Below are 25679 nucleotides of genomic sequence, written 5' to 3'. Positions count from 1 at the left end.
CTGGGGCAGGGATTGAACCCATGTCACAGCAGTGACCTTAGCCACAGCAGTGGCAATGCCAGGTCCTTAACCCACTGTGCACAGGACAACTCCACCTGTGCCTTCTCTTAGTCCCTTCCTTACTTGAGAGCAGCAGCACACATTCTGCCATGAATGTCAGAGTTCCTGCCTTTTTGGAGTTCCTGTTGTGGCTCAGCAGGTTAAGAACCTGACTAGTATCCATGAGGTTGCAGGTTCAACCCCTGGCCTTGCTCAGTGAGTGGGTTAGGGATCTGGCGTCGCCATGAGCTGTGGTGTAGATTGTAGACATGACTCAGAGTTGCTGTGTCTGTGGCATCGGCCGGCAGCTCCAGCTCTGATTTGACCCCCAGCCTGGGAACTTCCATATGCCATGGGTGTGGCCCTAGAAAGACAAAAAAAGAAAAAAATTCCTTCCTTTTTTAATTGTGTTTTGCAAAATGTGATGGTACTAAATCCTCTAGAGGGACAGGGCAGAGCCCCTCCGTTTGGACGTGCCAGCCCAGGGTGGGGGGGTAGTACGGGGGGGCAGGGATATTCCTGAGTCCTTCTTGCATCTCCTGACTGACAAACACCAGCCCACCGGGTCCCTTTGCTTGAGTCAAGCAGGTACTCTCACCACTCCAACACCCCCCTTGCATTTTTCCGCTCTCCACCCCCATGCATTGCCCACTCATGAAGCCACATCTCTCTTTACATTTGAAAACTCACCTTAAAGCCCACCACCTCTTCCAAGGAGCCTCCCCTGATTAAATGGGGATGAAGAACCCCCCCCCCCCGCAACATAACTGACAAACTCCCAATAAACGAGAACACACACACCCCACAATAGACACAGACACTCACAAAGAGAGAAAGTGACACATTCTTTGCTTGCGAAATGTCCTGTATGCTCCTATGAGGGTAAGGTGATCAATTTCATACCAATGAGCCCTTTCACAGAATGGGGGGTATTGAGAACGTTCTTGGGGGTTACTCAGCAAAACACTGGCTATGTTTTCTCCCCCTCTCCCCCGTCACCCCGCTGTGGGTATTTTTGATGCCACTTGAAGAAACTGGTTCTTGCCACACCTCCTGGGTGGTGTATCATGTTTTGAGACTGGCAAGTGCCTTAACCATTTTCTCGTCAGGAAGCTTAAGCTATTCCATGGGCGAACAAGTTGGCTACATTGGGATAAGGGATCCCAACCCTCTAGCAAAGGTCCTCCTGAAAGAAGAAGGGCACAGTTCCTGCCAAGACACCAGGTTCAGCCTCGGGTGAAGGCGCTTCAGGGCAAGGGGGTCTCTAAGGAACAGGGGGCCATCCCTTCAGGAGACAGAAGCAGACATGCTTGCTCTCATCAATGCCGCCCTCCTGAGGCAGGGCCCAGGCCACTCCAGAGGGCGGAAAGAGACCAGAACGCGGAGAAACACAGATGAGATAGCAGGAGCTGGCAATTGGAACATGGCTTCAGACACCACGGCCACAGAAGCGGTCTAGCTACAAAGCCACGCTGTGCAACCTTTAAGCAGAACGTGATTGATTTTGTGGTTGTAAAAACGTACCTTCAACTGCAGAACTCAGTTTTATGACACCTTGAATAGAAACAAAAAGTGGCGGTTATAGAACGGATCCAAATTAACTTTGCTAGGGTTCTCACAATACGTACATGCTTCAGATCTGGATTTTTTTGCTGGCTTTTTGAGAATTTAACTGAACACATAACTTCAAAAACAAAGTTATTTTCAGTCCTTGATGAGAATTTATGAGTGTCTTCATCTCCCCACTAGAATCTTTTGGGGGAGTTTTTCACTAAATAAGGGATCTGATGTGTTTTTGGATGAAGCAAAGGCCAAGTTGCCGTAGTCTGAAAGGCTCTTTTTGTAGACGAATCATGCTGGATAATGGCTTAATAAAATGTCATTCAAGGGGACACCAGTGGTCTAGTAGTTCCTGTTTAAACTATGTGTAGAGATCATTTGATACGCGTTAGGATATATAGTAGATGGTTAAAAACCATGGTGTGATCTGGCAACTTCCTTCTTTGAGGTGATTGGGTCAAAGACCGTTTCTGCGACACTGTCTTCAGTGTTTCTATTCCTCGCTGGTCAGTGGAAGGGCTGAGTTTGTCAGATTGTTCATGAAGCAAAGAGACACTATCCTTGACTAGATATTCCTGAGCCTTTTTGGTGAACTGAAAGGTGAAAATACTAAACTCAGATAAATTGGACTTGGTCTAATGATTTGATTAAAAATTATTTTTGTAAGTCATAGTAGTAAATAAACAATATTTCTGGCGTTACCACTGTGGCACAGTGGGTTAAAAATCCAATTGTAGGAGTTCCCTTGGTGGCGCAGTGGTTAACGAATTCGACTAGGAACCACGAGGTTGCGGGTACGATCCCTGGCCTTGCTCAGTGGGTTAAGGATCTGGTGTTGCCGTGAGCTGTGGTGTAGGTTGCAGACCTGGCTCAGATCCAGTGTTGCTGTGGCTCTGGTGTAGGCTGGCGGCTACAGCTCCGATTTGACCCCTAGCCTGGGAACCTCCATATGCCGTGGGTGTGGCCCTGGGAAAGACCAAAAAAAGAAAAATCCAGTTGCAGTGGCTTGGGTTGCTGCCGAGGCAAGGGTTCAATTCCTGGCCTAGTGCAGTGGGTTAAAAGATCCAGGGTTGCTGTAGCTGTGGTATAGGTTGCAGCTGAGGCTTGGATTCAATCCCTGGCCCGGGAACTTCCGTATGCTGTGGGTGAGGCCATTAATTTAAAAAGAAACAAAACACCCAAAGAATATTCCCCATATTCTATGTGATAGCCATGATATTTTAGGCTGAGCAAAAAAATGTCTACAGTTCCGTTTTCATGACATTCTGGTTCTCTTCCAAATGGGAGGAGTTTCAAATGAAAACTGGAAACAAAACCCTTTTTAGGACTGGTAAACCAAACTGGTATCACCATGAACCCCCACTGATTTTTAACAGATTCTGTTCACAAAGAGACAAACTTGCTCTCCTTTCTAATGTTCTGAAAAAGGTGCTTTTAAGTTACTGGTTGAGTTTCATCTTTCCTGCTGAACCAGTGATGTCTGATCAGTGATCAACAAGGGACTCTCCTGAGGAAAAAGTATGCCTAGATTATATGTGTATATTATGGACTTTACAGACAGAGATGATGTGTAGTACCCAATCAATACATAAGAATAAAATAGACAGTCTTCTTTATTGCAAGGTCCATGGAGCCAATAGATTCTCAGAGAATACTTTCAGGGATTTGGGCCAAACCCTTGTATTCATAGCCAGCAAATCAATCATGATTTGACAAAGTCATGCACTGAATTGTATCCCAATCTGCTCTTTTCCCAATAAATTCTTTATCATATCTTTTATGTCATCTACTGTTAAACTAGCTTTCACTTTCATACAAATTATTTTCACTCACTTAAAACTCTTTCAACGTCAATGCTATGGAATTTCTCCCACCACAACCTATTTCAAGCTACCAGCTTTGATGTCACTGAACGTGGCTTTGGGCAGAGATGGTGATAGCAAAACTCAACTAAGTAGTGTTTCCCCACAAGTACAGTAGACATGAAGGACCTCAAGGGTATGGGTAGTAAAATCCTTTACTACTTGTAGTATTTATTGCCTTTGTGTTTAACGTAATTTAATTGTAAGTTTGTATAATTTAATATGCCATAATGGCCATGTTTAATAATGAATGGACTTAACAAAATTCCCCCCAAATGTAACAACTGGCTTTTGCCAGCCCGCATGAACCAGGTCTGGCGCGCCATGGCCATAGCTAATGTTTCTTTCTATTCAGGCCCAGAGAAGAAAATCTTGACCTTCTGTACTTTCTGAAATACTCACAAAAGGGGTTATAATTTAACCAAACAAGTCACATGTGAATAAGCTGAGCATTTACTATTATTTTGCCACTAATTTAAAAACCTCTTAAAGCTGTCATACACAAAACATAAACTCTTCCTAGATCACCTTGGAAACAGCAGTCATTGATCATCAGTGACGAACACAAGCTAGATGGGTTTGGCATTCTTCTGGTTAGGCAACCATGCCAAGAGGAATGAGTCATTGGCTTAGTAAGCAATGATCCTGTCTTTCTGAAACTGTGGAATCCTTATGCAGGAAACCAGATCAGAAAATTGATTTTTTTCCAGTCATATTTATTTTTGTGCATAACCATGGTGTCAGCAGCTGTCACTCAAATGAAAGGACAACAGTGTGTAGAAACAGGCTTGATGCAAGTAAAGCCAGAAAGTCTAAAGAAATTCTTACGGGAGAGGTGGCTGGTGGTGCATGGGAACCCAGTAATTCATTTATAGAGTAAGGGGAAAAAAGGTCAGTTAAAAAACAAAAGTCTGACTTTAGAACTCTAATTATAAACATTATTTTAACAAAAACATTAATGGTTCATTATTCCGTATGAACTTCTCATTTCTTTAAACCTCAAATGAAGATTTTCCCTACAGCAGGATAGGCTTTTATATTGCAAGGTAACTCTTTCATAGTGAAAAAAATCCAGAATTGGCTAAATCTAGTTGGATAGCTAATATTAACATTATACAACAATTTATGGAATGAGAAGGCGAGGTATTTCCTTTACCTTAAAATATAATTATTTAAAATTTTTGAATACTTAAGAAATGATGGATGTCGATGCTGAAAAGCTACATGTAGCACTGCCGACTTCTAGGACACACAAATAGACATTGTCTGGTGACTGGCTGACATTGACATTGCCTGGAATTCAGGGTGAGCTGTAACACATACATATATGTATATATACACACAGTGGACCCTACCTACCCATCTTCCCCCACTGAATTTTTCATGATTTGCCAAAATGGTTTTTTTCCACCTAATGACTCATTTCAATTGATCTAAAATAATTCTTAGGAGAAGAGTCAGGTTAAAATAATTCATGCTAAAGTGTGAATGACTAGGACTCACTAAAACCCAACAATGACATCATATTGTTTTTGAAATATTGATGGAATTTTTGACCCTGGCCATCAAGGCCCTATGCCATGTATCCTTGCTTATTTTCTTATTTCTTCTACTTCATTTCAGGTGACTTTCTCCCTCACTCAAATGCTTTAGCCACTTTGGTTTTCTCTCTGTGCTTTGCAATGCTAATTCTTTTTCCTGTGTCTCCCCTCTCCCCAGCCCCCAACACTTGTTCCCACCAGCTTGAATGCTTTCCACCAAACAGCTAGATCTTCCCCCAGCTAGCACTTTCTCTTAATTCAGCTTTTACTTCAAATGTCCTTTTCTCAGAGAATCTTTCTGAAACAGGAAGAAAGGGGCAGGGCACAACCCTTAAAAGAATGACGAAAACTGGTTAGACCCAACCAGGTCCAAGATGGTAGATGATCTGACTTCCAGTGGACCTCGAGTTCCACTACAGCTCCTGTAGCACATTAGCTGACTGACACGCCCACAGGGGCCCTGACAGTTCCAAGGCTGCCCATTAGAGGCCAAAAAGTGGGCTGTGGCCCAATTCCTGGAAACCCCGCCCCTTCCTGGAAATAGTTGGAATAATCCCCCCACTCATTAGTCTGTGAAATTGCCCAGCCCATAAAACTACCACCCTTATTTCAGGGCCTCTCACCTTCTGAGGTAGCCCACACTCTATCTCTCGGTAAATCTATTTCTCATCTATCACTTTGCCTCTTGCTGAATTCCTTCCGTGCTAAGACATAAAAACCCTGAAATCTCAGCAAGTGCTGGGACCAGGTGTGTGATTTTAATTTTAAAAAGTCTGAAAAAAAAAGAAAAAAGTTGGGTTCCAGTCCCAATATGGGTTTTGGCCCAGTTTGAGTCCCATGTGAGGTGTATGATTTCACTTTTTTGATTACTGTATTTAGAGCAGCCCCAATAATAACTCTGGCCCATCTCTCTCATCTATTCTTATAGCATTGTTCACTACTTAAAATTATCTCATTGATTTATTATTTGGTTCTTTGTTTAGGGCCATCGTCCTCACTACAGTGTAAGCAGGATGAGAGCTGGGACCTGGTCTTGCTTGCTGCTATAACTCCCTGGACTAGAACTGTGCCTGGCATACAGTAAATATTTAATCACTATTTATTGAATGAATAAGTGATTATTCCCAAGTGTTTCTGTGTGCCCTAAAATAAAATTTGATCAGTCCCAGCAAATATAATTCGAAGGTCTAGCCTTAATTGTGGATATTCTTGATCCTAGATTTCATTATTTTGACCACTGACTCTTTCCATTCAGAGTCAGGTCTTGATGGGGGTTAGTGAAGGTTGATGTATGAAGTAAATATACATCAGTTACAATAGAGATTTAGGTTTCAGAATTATAAGATAAAAAAGTCCCCAAGAAGTTAGTTTCTCAATGAGTTGGAAGTAAGATTATGCCCTAAGTAGACTTCTAGGAATATTAACTAATAGATTTATATCCAAATATCTCTCGAATCAGCAGTTTCCTGGCCTCTACTGTCATTACCCCAGGCGGAATTGTCATAGTAATGTTCACATGAATCCCCCCATATGATAAGATATGGATAGAGAAAGTGAACTACGAAAGAGCCATTCGGCTTTTTCTTTCCCCCTTCTAGTACATTCTTACATGGCAGCTGGAGTGATCTTTTCAAAAGCCAAGTCCAATTATGTGATATCCCTTACGCCTTTTAAAAGTTGTAAATTGCGTTTCTTTTCTTTTCTTTTTTTTTTTTTGTCTCTTTTCCATTTCTTGGGCCGCTCTCGTGGCATATGGAGGTTCCCAGGCTAGGAGTCTAATCGGAGCTGTAGCCGCTGGCCTATGCCAGAGCCACAGCAACTCGGGATCCGAGCCGCGTCTGTGACCTACACCACAGCTCACAGCAACACTGGATCCTTAACCCACTGAGCAAGGCCAGGGATCGAACCCGCAACCTCATGGTTCCTAGTCGGATTCATCAACAACTGCGCCACGATGGAAACTCCTGGCTTTTCATTATTCTTAAGATAAAAGCCTTTATTGCAATTCCCTTTGTGTCTCAGCAGTTAACGAAACGGACTGGTATCCATGAAGATGCAGGTTTGATCCCTGGCATCGCTCAGCGGGTTAAGGGTTCGGCGTTGCTGTGAGCTGTGGTGTAGGCTGCAGACTCGGCTTGGATCTGGCGTAGCTGTGGCTGTGGCATAGGCTGGCAGCTGTAGCTCTGATTTGACCCCTAGCCTGGGAACTTCCAAATGCAGTGGGTGTGGCCTTAAGAAGGGGAAAAAAAAAACCCCAAAAAACAAAACCTTTATTCAGAAGCTTTCACATTCTTTGCAAAGCCCCCCATTATGTCACCCGTAGCAAAATAAAAATGGTCACAAATTCTCCCATACACCTCCCATAGACAGATGTGGGCAATGGCACCTCTTCTTAAATCAGGGCAAGCTTTGAGATTGCTTTGACACGGCGGGGATGATTCTCTCCTAAGGTCAGTGCTCAGCCTTTATGAAACAGGCAGCCTCTTTTCTTAGGCCTCCTGGAGCTCTCCCTCTAGAAATACTGACATACCTAACACTGCTATGATGAAGAGACCAGGTGCAGACATTCCTACAAATACCATCAGCTCAGGGAAGATGCTAGAAGGCTTTGAGGAGATTGCAGATGAAGGCTGGGATGACAGGGAAAAATTGTCACTGTCCACCCCAACTGGGAGACCAGAGACAAGGCAACTCTTCTGATATAGAGACGGAAGGCTTGGCATCATTGTCAACTGCAGTAACATGGAAAGTAAAAATATACCTAAAGAATTCATAGATTGTAGTAAGGAGATTTCCAGGTTGAATGCTTAAAATCCTAGTTGGTTCTTTTAAAAAAGTTGCAGGAGTTCCCATCATGGCACAGTGGAAATGAATCCGACCAGGAACCATGAGGTTGTGGGTTCAATCCCTGGCCTCGATCAGTGGGTTAAGGATCTGGCATTGCTGTGAGCTGTAGCTCCAATTAGACCCCTAGCCTGGGAACTTCCATACGCCTCAGGTGTGGTCCTAAAAGCAAAAAAAAAAAAAAAAGTTGCATATGATGAAGGATAGATAAAGATAAGTTAAAAAAAAAAAAGGAACTGTTGGAGTTCCCTTCTTGGCTCAACAGTTAACCAACCCGACTAGGATCCATAAGGATGTAGGTTTGATCCCTGGCCTTGCTCAATGGGTTGAGGATCCGGTGTTGCTGTGAGCTGTGGTGTAGGTCACAGATGTGGCTTGGATCCCAGGTTGCTGTGGCTGTGGTGTAGGCCAGCGGCTACAGCTCTGATTAGATCCCTAGCCTGGGAACCTCCATATGCTGCGGGTGCGGCCCTGAAAAATAGGAAAAAAAAAAAAAAGGAACTGTTCAGTTTTCAAGCAAAATTTAGAGGAAATATATAGAGCTAGTACTTATTGGTTTAAAAAAAAAAAGGGTTTCTCATTCCTAGTTTTTTCAAAGACAAAAGGCTCTTAAAGTAGAAATTGATGGTGGAGAACATCTCAAGGGTGTGGCCCTAAAACTTTTTTATGACTTCAGAAAGACAAGTGTGTAACTCATAAGTTTGTGAAAGAGACAAAAGCACCTCATAAATTTCTGAAAGAGACAAAAATCTAAGAATCCTAAGAGTGTTTTCTCACAGCACCCTGATTCTGAGCCCAGGACAAAGACGGGACTGTCTTGAGGAGACTTGAGAGTATATGCTTTGTCTAACAGAGCGAAGTCTAATAAGATTCATAGGAAGCCCACAGAGATTTCAAGAGAAGTGCATTAGTGACACTTTATCAGCTTGGACAAAAATTGGCAGAAGTAGTTCAAAGTGGAAGAGGCGTAAACCTCCAAACATCTATGTGCAGGAAATAAGGCTGAGAAGATTATTTAGTTGCAAATGCCATTTCTTACGTGCTGTGGATTAAATTGTATTCTCCTCCCCACTGCCCTAAATTCATATGTTGAAACCCTAACTAACCCTCAGTGTGATGGTATTTGGGGATAGGACCTTTATCAGGTATTTGGGTTTAGATAAGGTCTTGAGGGTGAGGCCCTCAGGATGGGATTAGTAACCTCAAATGAAGAGGAAGAGAAATAGATTGCTCTCTCTCTCTTCATGTATACACTGAGGAAAGGCCATGTGAGTGCAGTGAGAAAGTGACCATATGCAAGACAGAGAGTCCTCACCAGAACCTGACCATGCTGGTACCCTGATCTCAGACTTCCAGCCTTCTGAACTGTGAAAAATAAATCTGTTGTTTAGGCCATCCAGTCTGTGGTATTTAGTTATGGAAACTCAGGCTAAGACATTATGGAAATAGGATAACTTAGAAGGTGTGGCCAAGAGTTTTCAGGATGGTGATCAGAATTTCAGAGAATCATTTCCAGGGAGCAGGACTGGGACCTTCCGTCAAAGAACTGGCAACATGTGGATTTCAGAATTGCCATAGGCCAGTGATTGCTCGATGCTCTTGTTCCTCCACTCTTTGAATGAGAATGCTCACTGCATTGATCTCACCTCTGTATCATCAGTATAATATGCTGGGTGTGTGTCAGGGGGAGGGTAGATAATTTTCATTTCAGTTCAGAAGTCTTCATATGGAGAGAAAATATACTGGAGAACTACATCAAAGTTGCCTCATCAACCCTTGACTCTTATTTAGATGGTAAGACCTCAAGCTTGAACTTACTGCCATAATGAGACGACATTTCTGAAGGGCTTTAGGAGTGAGGATATTTTGCCTCCAGAAGAATATAGTGTGTGTCCAGAGGGTGAAGCATGGCTGACTAAGATGGCCACAAATTATTTGAAACTGTTCTCATTGAGAAGTGGCATCTCTGCTGTCTCCCTTGACCTGGGTGGCCTCTAGGACTGCTCTGACCAATGGAATATGATGGGAATGATGCTGTTTGGGTCCGACCTTAATACTTGCTGTCTCTGGGATGCCCTCTCTGGGAGACCTGAGCTACCATGTAAGATGTCTTGAAGCTGCAGTGCTGGAGGTACCACTTACAGGTGCTCCATTCAGCAGCCCCAGCTGAGCACACACTTCCAGACACTGAACCCAAGGTACCATGTGAATGATGCCATCCCGGACCTCCTAGCCCAGCCCACCCTCCAGCTGAATGTGAAATAGAAGAACCACCCAGGTGAACCCCATCTAAGTTTGTGTCCCATACAATCATAGGGTATAATAAAGGGACTGTTTTTAAGCTCCTACGCTCTGCCTTGAAGTCATACGTAGCAACAGATAACTGAACATGAACTTTGACCTTACCTGGCATCTCAGCCTTTAGCAGCCTGTACTCTGGTCACAACACCCTCTAGTTCCCTGAATATTAACTTGTGCCCACCCTCATGCTTCCTGATCACTCAGCTCTTAGCTTATGAGGATTTTCTCTGGGAAGTTCTCTCTGACCCTCTAAATGAGTTCCTTTGTTACAGCAGATTCTCCTGCAAGAGCTGTGTTTCTTTCAGAACAATTATCTCAGTGATTATTTCATTAATGCCACTCTCCGCTTCTACATTGTGAGCACGATGCTTTGATCATCAAAGATTTCCAGAGTCAAGTAGTGGGACTGGACATAGGGCTGAATAAATATTTAAGTGGATAAAAAGATTTGATGCAGCTGATAAGGGCTCTGTCCTCACCATAGCTTTTAATAGCTGTGCCACTGTTCTCTCTCGCATACGGTGTGCATTTGGACTCAAAGCTATCATAACTGGAGAAAGACAGTGTGACAGGCAGCATGGCACAACTGTGCTGCATTGCTGATATTCCTTTGGGTCATCGATGTGCAGAGAAGAGGAAGCTCAACGTTGCTTCTGGGCGAGTGGACACAGGGGAACGAGAGAAAAAACCAATCGGTGTTCCCTCACAGTTCTGTCTTTGCTGGAAATTAGGGACCTTGCCTGAGACTTTCTCAAGAAACTTGTGGGTACTCAACTTTCCAAATGGTTTCTAAGTTTAAGTTCAGAAATAACTTCTTACTGGGTGGTAAGCCTTGTCTACCCTTCCTTTTCATTCAGCACTGCTGTAGGAGAGAATTCCGCATGCAGGAGAGCTGAAGCCTGGGTAAAGTTTCCAGACCTTCCATTACCAGTGCTTCCAAAACTACTTTCTTAATATCTAATTTGCTCTCTACCGTTTACTTATTTATTTATTTTTTTAGGGCCGCTCCCACGGCATATGGAGGTTCCCAGGCTAGGGGTCGAATCGGAGCTGTAGCCGCCAGCCTACACCACAGCCACAGCAACATGGGATCTGAGCTGTATCTGTGACCTACACCACAGCTCATGGCAACGCCGGATCCTTAACCCACTGGGCAAGGCCAGAGATTGAACCCACATCCCCATGGATCCTAGTTGGGTTCGTTAACCGCTGAGCCACGATGGGAACTCCTGTCTAATGTTTTTTAAAAAAGTATTTCCCTGCGTATTGAGTCTTGTGGATGTGGAAAATAGATGATGCATTGAAAATTGTCTTTCTTAAAAATTTTCTTCTCTTTCTTTAAGTCCTAAGTCTGTCATATTTGCCATAGGTGAAATAATTCCAGGTCCCTCTAAATATCCTTAAATTTTCCATTTCATCATTTAAAAAGGATTTTTCCGTACCTCCTTATATTTCTCTCTTTGGCCACGTTTGCAGCATGCACAAATTCCTGGGCCGGGAGTTGAACCTGTGCCACAGCATCGACCCAGGTTGCAGCAGTGACAACAGTCAGATCCTTAACCCGCTGGCCACAAGGGAACTCTGCTATTATGTTTCTCTTAACAGTAGTCTCCAAATAGGCCTATGTACAATGTGTCCTTAAGAGGGTTTGGTAGGGCTCCAGTCAGAGAAAAAAAGACCTCCCTTTAGGCATAACATTCTCATTCATTTTAAAAGAAAACTTTCCCCAAATGGCAGGACTACAGTGTAGACAGACACATTCCACATCATTTTGGCGAGTTCACACTCTCTGGGACGTTGCCAGTTTCCACATAACTGATTTGTCCTCCCTCCCTAAATGCACAATACTGTACCTGTCCCTTTTGAACCTGTAACAGATTAAAGAGCTGGGCAGGAAGGCAGATGCAGACACACCTTTGATCTCTCATCCTCGGGGGTTCAGGGAGGGCAGACACCTGGCGGCCGCTGAGCCAAAACGAAACACAGGCGGGAATGGAATTACTTTTAAGGGAGCCGCAGCTCCACCAAAGGGGCAGAGCCCATGTTGGGCAGAGGATGCAACAGTCCCACTGCTGTGAAATCAGGCTGGCTGGGGGCTGGTTAGATTTCTTAGGCAGATGGGAAAGATCAGGCAGCTGTATTGAGAAAAAATTTCAAGTAACTCTTTTGCAAATAATATTGCAAAATGTTCAGCTGTGCACAAATGCCAAGAGGTAACTTTGATGGCAATTCAGGAAGCTTTCAAAGAAAGGATTAAAATGAATTTTTTTTTTTTCCTTTGCAAAACTCTGTTTTTATTAAAGACTTCACCTTTGCACCAGGACGCTGTAAAATACCATTTGGAGCATTTCCTGTGATTTTTGGTGAAACGGCATTGCCCCCTGGCGTTTGCGTGCTGTTTTACACCATCACGTAGAAAGCCCAAAGAATGCTATAGTCAAGCTGTGTGAGGATGCAGCTCCCAGTTTTATCTGCAGCTGGAGAATGTAGACATGGTTTGACAAGACGTGGAATAGAACTTCGAAATTAGGATTCTTTTCTTCTCCACCCTTCTACAGAATCTTCTACGATTTTCAAGTAGCTCTTAAAAGAAATCGATCCGTTTCTAATCTGCCAAGTTTTTCTATATAAATGGTCCTGTGAGTGGCTTCTGCACACTTAGGCATTTTTTCGAACCAACTCAACTATCTCCTGTGTTTTACAGCACTTCCTGGCTTTTCTTTTGCATGTTGTACACACCTGAACAGTCCTGTCTTTCTCTGCCTTCATGCTTCTCTCTCTGATGGAAACTTGGAAGCAAGGGTTATACCTGACTTATAACTGTATGTGCTCTGACTAGCATGATGACTGGCAGAGGGTACATGTACAACAAAAATTGATTGTTTGATTGATATTATAATGCTGTTCACAAAGGGATCAAATGCACTTCCTAATCAACAGCAGCGGAAAGTCAATATGGCAACAAAATTGGAGGCAGGAGAATGTGGTCCTTGGATGGGACTTCAGGGGTCTGTAAGCCCCCTGAAATCATGCAGGCACGATGTCCAGATGTGGGGGAAATGGTCGAATAACTAAAAATTAGAATCTATCTACCTCTAACAATCTAGAAATACATAACATTATTCAAACTGCTGTTCTTCCCCAAATGAACCTCTACTCTAGAAAGATCATGAATTAAGTTCATTATCACTGATTCAATCACAAATGTCTTTGGGGCAGACGTTTCTAAGAGCAAGTGCAAAGCTTCTAAATGGTGTTATTGAAGATACTGTGGCACGTTGGCTGAGGCCATCATCACTGAGTGACAGACGAGAATCATGAAACATTGTGGTCTAGGATAGGTTATGAGTATTGATGGGCAGCTTACAAAGGAATTGAAACTGTGAATCAAGGGTCAGACCCACCCATGTATGATGTGTATGATATTAGTTATTCTGCGTTAGATATTGTCTTAGGGTAGAAGAAATGAGCAGATCTGAGGGATCTGTTATATTACGATGGTAGGATGGGTTGGGAGAGTGATGCTATTAGCAGAAGTGCTTTTTGTTTTTTTTTTAAATTTTTTATTTTTTTTTAAGGCCATAGCTGCGGCATATGGAAGCTCCCAGGGTAGGGGTCAGCCACAGCAACGTGGGATCCAAGCCACATCTGTGACCTACACCACAGCTCACGGCAACAATGGATCCTTAACCCTCACAGGGATCGAACCCACATCCTCATGGACACTATGTTGGGTTCTTAATCTGCTGAGCCACAACGGGAACTCCAAGATTGCTTTTTAGGTTATAATATAGTACATCAATACAATCCATAAAAGCTCCTTGAAACCATTTATTATGCTTTTATTTACTAAAAAAAATTCAAGATAGAAGGGCCTCACATTAGAAGCACAGGTCATGGTTGTTAAGAGCTTGAATTTTAGCGTCAAACTGAATAGGTATTGATGGCTCACTGACCAGCTCTTTGACCTTGGAAAAGTCCCTAAACTTCTCTGTGTCTCAGTTTCCTCAATGGTCAAAATGAGGATGCCACCAGTAGAATATATGGTCTGGTGCGAATAAATGCTCGGCAAGTATTTGTGGATGAGGAGGACCATGTGTGTTTCCCACTATGATAAACTAGGGGAGATAAAAAAATTCTGCACTGTTGAAAGTCAGTTGGCCAAGTCCATTCTATGAGACTCCATGAAAATCCCCCCAATACAAAGGCATGTTCTGGCAGTGGGGCTTCTCCAGTGCTGGTCTTGTGTCTGAGGATGGCCTCAGTGCCAACCTGGACTTAAGCACATCCCTGACACTTCCAGACTGACGTGACTGGACTTCTTGAGAATGTTGGGGCTTGCGATGTTCCATTCTTGTCTTGTATCAGTACAGAGCTCTGCCCTCAGGGCTATGCTAGAGCCCAAATCTGCTAGCAGTGGGCGCCAAGGGCAGTTGTCTTTGGCCCTGGCGCCTTGTGAAGGTGCCCAGAATATGCCACTGTGACATAAAATTATTTTGAGCTGGCAGCGTTTGAGAATGGGCTTTGTTTTTCTAAACTCTCTTATCTGCCTAAAAGCAGAGCCTCTCTAAAGAAGTCAGTTACCATAAATTCATTCCCCAGGAATTTCTGCAACCAGGTAACATTGACTCATCACCAAAGAGGAGAAATATCACCACAATTAAACAGAAATTGTCACAAAACTCTCATATCTCTCATCTATCCTTCCAAGGGCCCATTATCTTTTCTGAGTCATCTGTTAAGTGATTTTTCTTCCCTTTCCCCTGTTAAAAATGTATATAAGCCTCAAATTCTAACTACCTCCTTGAGTCATATTTTTCTGTGAATTTCTATGCATACCTTAATTAAAATCTTTTTTTCTTATGCTAATCTGTCCTTTGTCAGTTTAATTCATAGGCCCCCAAGGAAGAAACATAAGAGGATAGAGGAAAAATATTTTCTCTCCAACACATTCCTATGTGGCTTTGGCCAAATATTGGACCCTGCTATGCTAAATCTCTATTCAGGCCCTCAGAACTAGCTTGGCACCTTGCAAAAGATCCTCAGTTTAAGGAGCTGTGGCAAAATTAAGTCCATCATAAATGAGAATTAGAAGGCCCCATGTAATATTTAATGTGTTAATATTTGTAGAGCATCTTTGAACAATGGCTGACAAATGCAAGTGCTAGATAAGCGTTTGTTAAGTAAGAATAAATAGTCACTATATTGTTCATTCTGATCCTTTTTTTTTTTTGTCTTTTTTTTGTTGTTGTTGCTATTTCTTGGGCCGCTCCCGCGGCATATGGAGGTTCCCAGGCTAGGGGTCGAATTGGAGCTGTAGCCATCGGCCTACGCCAGAGCCACAGCAACGCGGGATCCGAGCCGCGTCTGCAACCTACACCACAGCTCATGGCAACGCCGGATCCTTAACCCACTGAATAAGGGCAGGGACCGAACCCGCAACCTCATGGTTCCCAGTCGGATTCGTTAACCACTGCGCCACGACGGGAACTCCTTCATTCTGATCTTTAAGACAAAAGTATGCAGATGAGTTCTCGGGTTCTAAGCCTTCTAGATCTTTTTCTTCTCTTTCTTTCTTCTTTTTTTTTTTTTTTTTTTTTTTTTTTTTTTGTCTTTTTGTCTTTTTTTTATAGGGCTGAACCTTAATCCACTGAGCAAGGCCAGGGATCGAACCCACAACCTCATGGTTCCTAGTCGGATTCATTTCCACTGTGCCACAATGGGAACTCCCTAGATGTTTTTCTTATTTTGTACTGTACCTTTATAATCTTGTACATATGATGATATAAAAAGGGAATACTGTTAAGAAAGCTAAACCTTTTAATTGTTGGAGTTAGATAATCAAAGTGAGATCATTTTAACTAACGTCTGCCTTTTGAAGTGTAACTGAGAATGTCATTTTTAAACATGCGCAAGGCATATTCAGGCCAGGTGGATGCCAGGGGAGATAAATGGTGGTAATAACCACTAACAATGGTGTAAAATTATGCATCCTGTGGGAGCCTGGAAATGTATATTCTTTTTCAAGAGGAGCTGAGACTTAGCGAATTGAGCCTCTAATGTGGTTTCTAAAGGCATAAAATCCTCAGTGAGCTAAGTGGGGCTGGCAGAGCAGACTTCGCTTCCTGGGAATTTTAGTGCATTCCAAGCAAACCTGGCAACTGACGGTTTCCTGGACAGCTGTTTCTTCCATTTATTCCCCAAATTCTTTTTAGTTAGCTGTCAGCGAAGCTCTCTGCGAGTCCAATAGCCACCTTGCTGAAACAAATTCATTTTAGAGGTTTTTCTTTTCATTTTGCCAAGGGTGTGCAACACTTTTGATTGTCATTTTCTAAACCTACAGCAAAAATGCAAGGATACAGTTTCTACAAGGGCAGAACTTTGTGTTATGTTTATGAGAAATTTCTAAGTAATTTCTATTTCAACATCTCCGAATGTATATCATAATTCTGGTTATATTAAGCCTATCCCGAAATCACAAATGATGACCATCAGGTAAGGAAAATGGTCCTTATTTGGTCTTTAAATCATCTAACTTTAACTTTTCCATAACTAAGCGCATTGAGATCATGGTCTGTCTGTCAATTTTTTTTTTTTTTTTTGTCTTTTTGCCATTTCTTGGGCCACTCCTGCAGCATATGGAGGTTCCCAGGCTAGGGGTCAAATCGGAGCCATAGCTGCTGACCTATGCCAGAGCCACAGCAATGCTGGATCCGAGCTGTGTCTGCAACCTACACCACAGCTCATGGCAACGCCGGATCCTTAACCCACTGAACAAGGCCAGGGATTGAACCTGCAACCTCACGGTTGCTAGTTGGATTCGTTAACCACTGAGCCACGACGGGAACTCCTGTCAGTCAATTTTAATTTAGGTTTCTTTATTAAGAATACTTGTGTATGGTGATGGCTGTTAGCTAGACTTACTGTGGTCATTCTGCAATATATACATATGTTGAATTGTTACATTATACACCTAAAACTAATGTAATGTCATAATTCAAACATATGCATTACACTAATACAGTGTCAATTATATCTCAAAAACAAAAAACATCTGGGGAGTTCCCGTTGTGGTTCAGCAGGTTACAAACCAGACTACTATCCATGAGGATACGAGTTTGACCCCTGGCTTTGCTTAGTGGGTTAAGGATCCGGTGTTGCCGAGAGCTGTCGTGTAGGTCACAGATGCCCCTTGGATTTGACCCCTAGCCTGTGAACTTCCATATGCCACAGGTGCAGCCCTAAAGTAAATAAATAAATAAATAAGCCCCCCCCCCCCATATCTGAAAAGGTTGGACTGCCTTGGTTGATAGACTCTCATTACAAAACTTTGAAAATCCTTTAGATGGTTTACAACATTCCGGGTTATCTAGGCCCTCATTACTAGTTTTATCTTAGATCACATCCTCCTCTTCTCTTTCTCCATTGCTAATCTCTGTATTCCAGCTACCCTGGATTCTTTCAATTAGTTAACTGTTTCTCCTCATTCCTGGTCTTTGCCCTTTGCTGTCCCCTCACTTAGAATTCAAGGAAGACTTCCTTGAGGAAGGGGCAATGGATTTTTTCTGACCACACACTTTCCTAGGATCTTTATTTCTTTCTATAGCACCTTGTAACCCTGTTAACAATATTATGCATAAGCATTACAAAACTCCCCCAAATCTCAGATTATCTGCTCCTTGAGGTCAGGGCAGAGCTTGGGGTGTTGTACTGCAGTGTCCTCAGAGCAGCTCAGTGCTTGCATACAGTAGATACTCAATAAATGCTTGATGTATTCAAAAGGGAATTCTTTATCCTCCCTACTCTTATTTTTTTTAAAACTTATTTTAAAATTTTCTTGGCCACGCTTGCAGCACTGTGGAAGTACCCAGGCCGGGGATTGAACCTGCACTACAGTAGAAATCCTAGCTACTGCAGTAACAACCCTGGATCCTTTGCTGAGCCACAAAGGAACTCCCTCCCTACTCTTTTTTTTTTTTTTTGTCTTTTTGCCATTTCTTGGGCCGCTCCCGCGGCATAGGGGTCCATTTGGAGCTGTAGCCACCGGCCTACGCCAGAGCCACAGCAACTCGGGATCTGAGCCACGTCTGCGACCCACACCACAGCTCACGGCAATGCCGGATCCTTAACACACTGAGCAAAGGGCAGGGATCGAACCCGCAACCTCATGGTTCCTAGTCAATTCATTAACCACTGCACCACGATGGGAACTCCCCCTCCCTACTCTTAAATTGGGAATTCATGCTTTCTTGCTTGTGGCTTTACTTGAGCAGAAATGATAACTGTGTCATGGAAATTGACTACTTAATTCTGAGAAGAAGTCAGTTATTTTCCTAAAGGTAGAAAACAGATTTTGAACTTGAACTCCCCAGGAGCTAACAACAAATGTTTTCTCTCACACATGCTCTTGTACCACTGATGGGAGTGTAATCTGAAAGAGAACCTATTCAAATACAGGCCTGATGAAATAATTCCATTTTCCATTTTTTAGAATGTATTTTGAAGAAATAATCATAAATGTTTTACCCTGTCCCCATACAGTCTATTCCCAGCAGAGCAACAAGAATAATTCTTTAAAAACCAAGATCATGTAACCCATTTGCTAAAAGCTCTGAAATGGCTCCTATTTCACTTTGAGTAGAAGCCGAATCCATCCAATTGACAACAATATCCTGCATAATTCATGTTATTTGTGAATTTCATGTCAATTTCTTCAGAATTTGCTACAAAGAGACATAATTTTTGTTCAGGAAGAAGAAAAGCTTTATTAAAAAAAGAACAATGACATTCAGAAAGGAGTTTTGGAAAGTTAATATTTTCTGTTAAAAATCAGTTAGGAAAATTCCAGATTTCTCCAGAAGGTTTTTTTTTTTTTTTTTTTTTTTTAAATGGGGAAACATTATCATTATTCTTAGTCGCTCACTGCTGATTAGAGAGACACACACCCTAGACAGAATTTGATGTCTACATTTCTCTTTCTAAAAGTTTAATGAGGGAGTCCCCATTGTAGCTCAGTAGGTTAAGAACCCAACTAGTATCCATGAGGATGCAGGTTCAACCCCTGGCCTCACTCTGTGGTTAAGGATCTGGCATTGCTGCAAGCACGTGATGGTAACTCTTGCTGTCATAGTTGTATAAAATCAATGTGTCCCTTAACCCTCTGTCTTCAGTGCCCTAATCTGTAAGATAATGCCCACTTCACAGAGTTGTAGGAATTATCTCACTTAGTAATATGAAAATATCATGCACATAATCACCAATAAAATACTCGTTGTAGAAAAGTCTTAAAAATGTGGGTCAGGGGAGTTTCCCTGGTGGCTCAGTAGTAATGAACCCAACTAGTATTCATGAGGACACGGGTTCAACCTCTGGCCTCACTCAGTGGGTTAAAAGATCCGGCGTAGTCATGAGCTATGGTGTAGGTTGCAGGCACGGCTCAGATTTGGTGTTGCTGTGGCTGTGGTGTAGGCCAGCAGCTGCATCTCCAATGCAACCCCTATCCTGGGAACTTCCATATGCCACAGGTGCAGCCCTAAAAAAATATATTTAATGATAATTTAGGGGAGTGTTTTCATGGGCTTTTAGTTAGGCCATTCACTACTAAAGCACTGGTTCTTAGTCTGTATTTGTTTGTATGTCACTAAGTTCTTCCTCATTCTTGGCTAAATTTCAGATGTTATCATTACAATGGCAACTGCATCATCGCAGCTTAAATGCAGGGAAGCTGGGGAGAATTTACTCCAAACCTGGTTATTTTCCTCTCTGTCTCAGGGTGAGCTCTCAGACCTGTGCTCTACTCTCAGTCCCCAGTGCCTTGCCAGGGCCAACACACTGTCCTCTCGTCTGGACCCTTCAGCTACCTTCCAACTGGTCTTTCTGCCTTAGCCTTTTTGCTTTTTAATTCATTCTCCATAAGAGTGATTTGCTTATCTAAAAAACAGGTACTAGCTCTCTACTGCCCAGGGGATAAAGTTCAGGTCAATGTGACCCCTTCTTCCATCGCTTCCTGCGTATACCCTATTCCATGGCTCCACTCTTTCCTTCATACTCCTTGCACTTCTCTGTCTCTCTTCCTCTGCACGTGCTACTGTATAGGCAACTCTCTCCCAATTTGCCACGTGAACAATTTCTTTTTGCTTTCTAGGCTCAGTTCATTGCCTTTTTCAGTGAAGCCTTCAGAATCCCTTTTAGGCACAAATCTATCCTCTATTGCAATCTTTTATCACTTTTGTTATGGCCCTGAGTATACAACATTATCATTACTTATATTTCTGTTGCCCTTAGTGACCTGTCATTCCACTAGAGTGTTGTGTTCACTGGTTCTCTTAGACTCTTGCTCTTTAGAGGAAACAGTTAACTGAAAGAAAATCCCTGTTGATGGGGTACATATAAATGAAAAGCAATTCTAGTAAATAGACTATGATAATAACAATTGTTAGTACACAACTTGCTATTATGATGAAGAGGAAGATGATTATTACAAATAAAATTGATGCCACCACCACCTTCAACACCATCACCTCCTTCATCATCATCACCTCTACCATATCACTTTCACCATCATCTCTTTCACTACCATTATCTCCTCCATCACCACCTCTGTCATCACCATTTCCACAATTACCACGTCCACCATCATCACCTTCACTATTACCACCTCCTCCACCATTACCACGTCCACCATCATTACTTTCACCATCATCACATTCACTATCATTACTTCTGCAATCACCACCTCTACCATCACCACTTCCACCTTCACCTCCTCCATCACCACCTCCACCATCACCATCTTCACCATCACCACCTCCTCCACAATCACCCTCTCTACCATTATCACTTTTTCCATCATCACTATCACCATCTCTACTATCACTATCTCCTCCATCATCACTTTCACCATCGCCACCTCCACCATCATCACCTCTGCCATCACTGTCTCCACCCCACTTCTATACTCCCATCTCCACTACGTCTACTACTCCCACCATCATCATTTCCATCTCTCCCACCTCTATTACTTTCATCACTTTTATCATTTCCACAAAGTCCACCACCATCATCATCATCCTCATTTATTAGTATTTATCACTGCCAAGACCAGGCACTGGCTTACCCTTCATATGCATCATCTCATTTCATCTCCACAATCTGAATAAAGATGAATGCTATGGTCTGAATGTGTCCCCCTAAAATTCAATGTGATACTTTTAGGAGGTGGGGCATTTAGGGGGTATTTAGTTTATGAGAGTGGAACCCTCATGAGTAGGGTAAGTGCCCTTATAAAAGATGTTAAAGATATCTCCCTTGCTCCTTCCTCCATGTGAGGTTACAAGTGAGGCCATTTATGAACCAGGAAGCAGAAACCTCCCCAGACACAGAACCTGATCATGTGGGCACTCTGATCTCAGATGTCCAGCCTCTAGAACTGTAAGAAATAAACTTCTGTTGTTCATAGGCTGCTCAGTCTATGATATTTTGTTAAAGCAGCCTGAAAGGACTAAGGCAATGAGAAAACTGAAGCTCAGAGAGAGTAAGTAAAATCCCATGATTACATAGCTCCAGGTGCAAGAATTTGGATTCTAAATTTGGGAACTTTGACTCCAGAGTTGGAATTCTTCATCTCCACTCTATACTCCAAATTCCTTGAGGACAGAGGCAACCGCCTTTTACTTCCTTTGCAGCTCTCCTGTCAGTGCTTTTTACGTGATGAGAATACAATAAATGTTGAAATTCAATACTGGAGGCAAAAGTTAGTAGTCTGACTCATCCCAACTTGCTTACCCAGTGTGCTTGTATTTTAATTGAAAAGGTATGTCATACCATGAATAACTGGCTTGGCGATTCCTCTTCAAGTTTCCATTTCAAAAACAATAATCTGGCTTTTAATCAAGTTTGCTCCTCATTTTAAATCCAAGACATTTTATTTTTGTTTCAAAATTGCAAGGCAAGGGAAAGGGTCATCTCAATTTTTACTGAAGAAATCTAGCTCTAAGAATGTGATTAGGAAAGAAGACCAGAAGGGAAAGATCAAAAGTGAGGAAGGAGTCGAAGGGAAAATAATGAGTCTTGTATGTCACCCAATGCCCAGGAAATTGTACAAATTCATGCAAAAGGAGCTGTACATGCTTTTGTTTGCACTTAGAACTCTAATGAGAAAATCTGTTGCAAAGAATGATTCAATCACCTGTCTTTACTGGACTTTCCAAGCTGCAGGCAGGGGACAGAAACAATTTCGCATTAGGAAGGCAGATTTGTAGAGGCTTGGTCAGAGTACTAGCATGTGGATGGAAACTCAGGCAAAAAAATCAGCTCTTCCTTGTTACTACTACTAAGATACCGCTGTTTCTGTCTTATCTCTGATCTCCATCCCCTCCAGCTGTCTCATCCAGGCTGTGCATCCCATTCTCCTTGGACCCACTCACTCGTAGACTATCAGCCAGTTTTTCCCATGATGCCTAGGTGGGGGTGTGCTGGTAAAGTTTAACAATAGGTTCTTGGATGGAAGGGAGGGGGGATTTCTGAATTGAGATGTTTGCTGATTTCCCTTGTGTCAATTCTGCCATAGGGCTGTTGGAAGTTACCAACCTGACAGTCCACCAGCCAGAAACATTTTTGAAAATTTCACAATCATTTCTCAGGAGCCAGGATGAACTGGCTTCAGGGCACCTTAGAATCTGTGGAATCTCTTTCTATTGTGAGTAAATCCCTCTTCCTACAGCTCTGCCTTAAGGGAAAAGATTTTTCCTGGATAATCCCATTGCCCTCAAGCCCTTGCCAACTTGAGGGCACTTCTCACCCTTTCATGAGAAGAGCCAGTAAGGTTGACATACAAAGAAAAATACACTAATGAATTAATTAGAAAAGGTGCTGCATCTTCATGGATTAAAAACCAAAATTCGGCAGGGTAGCTTGTAAAAAGTTTCTTTCCTGGAGTTCCTGTGGCTTAGCATAAATAAATCTGACTAGCATCCATGAGGATGCAGGTTCCATCCCTGGCCTTGCTCAGTGGGCTAAGGATCTGGCACTGCCATGAGCTGTGGTGTAGGTTCTAGACATGGCTTGGATCCTGTGTTGCTGTGCCTGTGGCATAGGCTGGCAGCTAAAGCTCCGATTTGACCCCTAGCCTGGGAACCTACATATACTGCCAGTGTGGCCCTAAAAAGACAAAAAAAAAAAAAAAAAAGACAAAAAAAAAAACGTCTTTTTCCTAGCAGTATTCTCAATCAATAGATTTGTCTGTGAATATAATCATGCTTCCCAGTTTTCATGTGTTACCGGCATACTTTTTCCCTCTGCCACTCGTTATTCTATTGCCACCACCACCTAGACTCTCTTGTTTTTTTCGTCTTTTTGCCATTTCTTGGGCCACTCCCACGGCATATGGAGCTCCCCAGGCTAGGGGTCCAATTGGAGCTGTAGCCACTGGCCTACACCACAGCACAGCAACGCGGGATCTGAGCTGCGTCTACAACACAGCTCACGGCAACACTGGATCCTTAACCCACTGAGCAAGGCCGGGAATTGAACCCGCAACCTCATGGTTCCTAGTCGGATTCATTAACCACTGAGCCACAATGGGAACTCCTAGACTCTCTTGTTTTAAGGCTAAATTAACTTTAAGGATTTTTCTCTGTCTCTAATGACTGGGATATACCTCTTCTTCTGTAGTGACGTTAGCCCATGTTTCATTAAATTTTCCATCCCATTTTCTGACATTTCAACATTCAGGTTTAGGGCCTCACACAATTTTCCTAATGTGAGCAATCTTTACTCCAGTTCTCAACCACGAGCCCAGTCATACCTGGGACATTGGCCTTGCTCAAAACAACTTCACCTCTAAATACTTATAGTAAAATTATACTTTTTTTTTTTTTTTTTGGTCTTTTTAGGGCCATACTCATGGCACGTGGATGTTCCCAGGCTAGGGGTCCAATCAGAGCTGCAGCCACTGGCCTACACCACAGCCACAGCAACGCAGGATCTGAGCTACATCTGTGACCTACAGCACAGCTCACACTGGATCCTTAACCCTCTGAGCGAGGCCAGGGATCGAACCTGTTTTCTCATGGATGCTAGTCAGGTTCGTTAACTGCTGAGGCATGAGATCAACTCCGGTAAAATTATTCCTTTGATTATGATCCCTCTATCTTATACTTGAGTTACCTCTTCCATACAACTGAATCTGCCCGAGGGCCATTTGAGACCCTTGGTCCTTCTCCATGTTGCCCCACGAATCAGCACTCTACTGGTTTTAGTGTTGCCTTCTAGGCCTGGACCCTAATCTGGCAAGAAAATTCTCTGTCCTCTTGACACCTCCCACTCCACTGCTTACATCTATTCCAATATTACTCATTATCTCTATATTCCTGGGGCAATGATGATGGCATTTCTGTGCTGAAAAAGCTTCAGTGGCTTCCCAGGGTTTCAATCAAGAATTCTCGGCTTGGAGTTCCCGTCGTGGCTCAGTGGTTAACGAATCCGACTAGGAACTATGAAGTTGCAGGTTCGATCCCTGGCCTTGCTTAGTGGGTTAGGGATCTGGTGTTGCCGTAAGCTGTGGTGTAGGTTGCAGATGTGGCTCGGATCCCGCGTTGCTGTGGCTCTGGTGTAGGTCAGCGGCTACAGCTCCGATTGGACCCCTAGCCTGGGAACCTCCATGTGCCGCAGGAGCAGCCCAAGACATGGCAAAAAAAAAAAAAAAAAAAAAAAAAAAAAAAAATCCTCAGCTAAGCAGCAAGTGCCTTGCATGATCTGAGGAGGATCATGTTTCCTGTGTGTCTGGAGCCACCTACTTCATGGACGCAAGGTGTCGGCCAAACTCACTTACTCTTGTTTGAACATGCCCTGGGCTTTCCCACCTTCAGACGATTTATTTGATTCTTCCTTCTGCTTAACTTGCTTTTGGATTTATTTCCATATCTCTGCCTGCTAAAGTCCCATAGATTCTTTAGAGTCCAGCATATAGGACACCTCCTTTGCCAAGCCTTCCTTCATTTTCCCCATCACTCCTGCAAATTCTCATAGTCCATGTGTGAACTGACATCTTCTATAAGACAAGACACTCTGTGTTTAACATAATAATATTTTTGTGTCTTCTCTTCCTGATAGACTGAACTTTTTTTTTTTTTTTTTTGTCTTTGTAAGGGCCACATGCATGGCATATGGAGGCTCCCAGGCTAGGGGTTGAATTGGAGCTGTAGATGCTGGCCTACATGACAGCCACAGCAACGCCGGATCCAAGCCACGTCTGCAAACTATACCACAGCTCACAGCAATGCTGGATCCTTAACCCACTGAGTGAGGCCAGGGATTGAACCTGCATCCTCATGGGTACTAGTTGAATTCATTTCCGCTGAGCCATGATGGGAACTCCTAGACTGAACTTCTTGAGGGCTCTTTTATTTATTCTTGTATTCCCTGCAACATTATATAATTGCTTTATAAATTTGCATAGGATGCATTTACATTTTTTTCCTTATAAGAATTAGCAGGGGTCTGAAATCAAAACAGGGCAGAATCAATAGGACAT

At 42.9% G+C, this 25679-nt stretch overlaps 3 protein-coding genes across 40 annotated transcripts in view; 1 reads left to right on the top strand and 2 right to left on the bottom strand.

The window, feature by feature from the left end:
• The window catches only part of DLGAP1 (DLG associated protein 1), a 1399633-nt gene that overhangs the window by 107609 nt on the left and 1266345 nt on the right, over positions 1-25679 (bottom strand). For 11 of the 38 annotated variants that reach the window (XM_084964262.1, XM_084964265.1, XM_084964264.1 and 8 more), the window contains one exon: positions 1564-1593. The exons of 26 other annotated variants lie outside the window; for them this stretch is intronic. In XM_084964262.1, coding sequence (XP_084820388.1) covers positions 1564-1593 — 30 coding nt within the window. Of the gene's footprint in view, positions 1-390; positions 1594-25679 lie in introns of all 38 variants that reach the window. One more of the 38 variants, XR_014807684.1, reaches the window with a different exon arrangement.
• Positions 1-25679, top strand: part of LOC146402737 (uncharacterized) — a 409060-nt gene that overhangs the window by 41655 nt on the left and 341726 nt on the right. The window lies entirely within an intron of this gene.
• Positions 18887-25625, bottom strand: LOC146402739 (uncharacterized). The gene is made up of 3 exons (XM_084964288.1): positions 25521-25625; positions 24241-24802; positions 18887-23112 (listed from the first exon to the last, which is right to left on the bottom strand). The coding sequence occupies exon 3, from the start codon at positions 21078-21080 to the stop codon at positions 20688-20690; it is 393 nt and encodes a 130-aa protein (XP_084820414.1). The 5' UTR covers positions 21081-23112; positions 24241-24802; positions 25521-25625; the 3' UTR covers positions 18887-20687.

The sequence above is a fragment of the Sus scrofa genome, chromosome 6, assembly GCF_054392235.1.
Source record: "Sus scrofa isolate SSC_HxYL_T2T_F1_AM1 chromosome 6, Sscrofa_HxYL_maternal_Yorkshire_Landrace_v2.0, whole genome shotgun sequence".
Lineage (NCBI taxonomy): Eukaryota > Metazoa > Chordata > Mammalia > Artiodactyla > Suidae > Sus > Sus scrofa.
Note: the sequence above shows the minus strand (reverse complement) of the source record. Positions and strands in the feature narration are given on the sequence as shown.

Excerpts from the sequence above, each read along its gene's own strand:
- LOC146402739 (XM_084964288.1), bottom strand. The coding sequence starts at position 21,080 with ATGGCAGAGGTGATGATGGTGGAGGTGGCGATGGTGAAAGTGATGATG.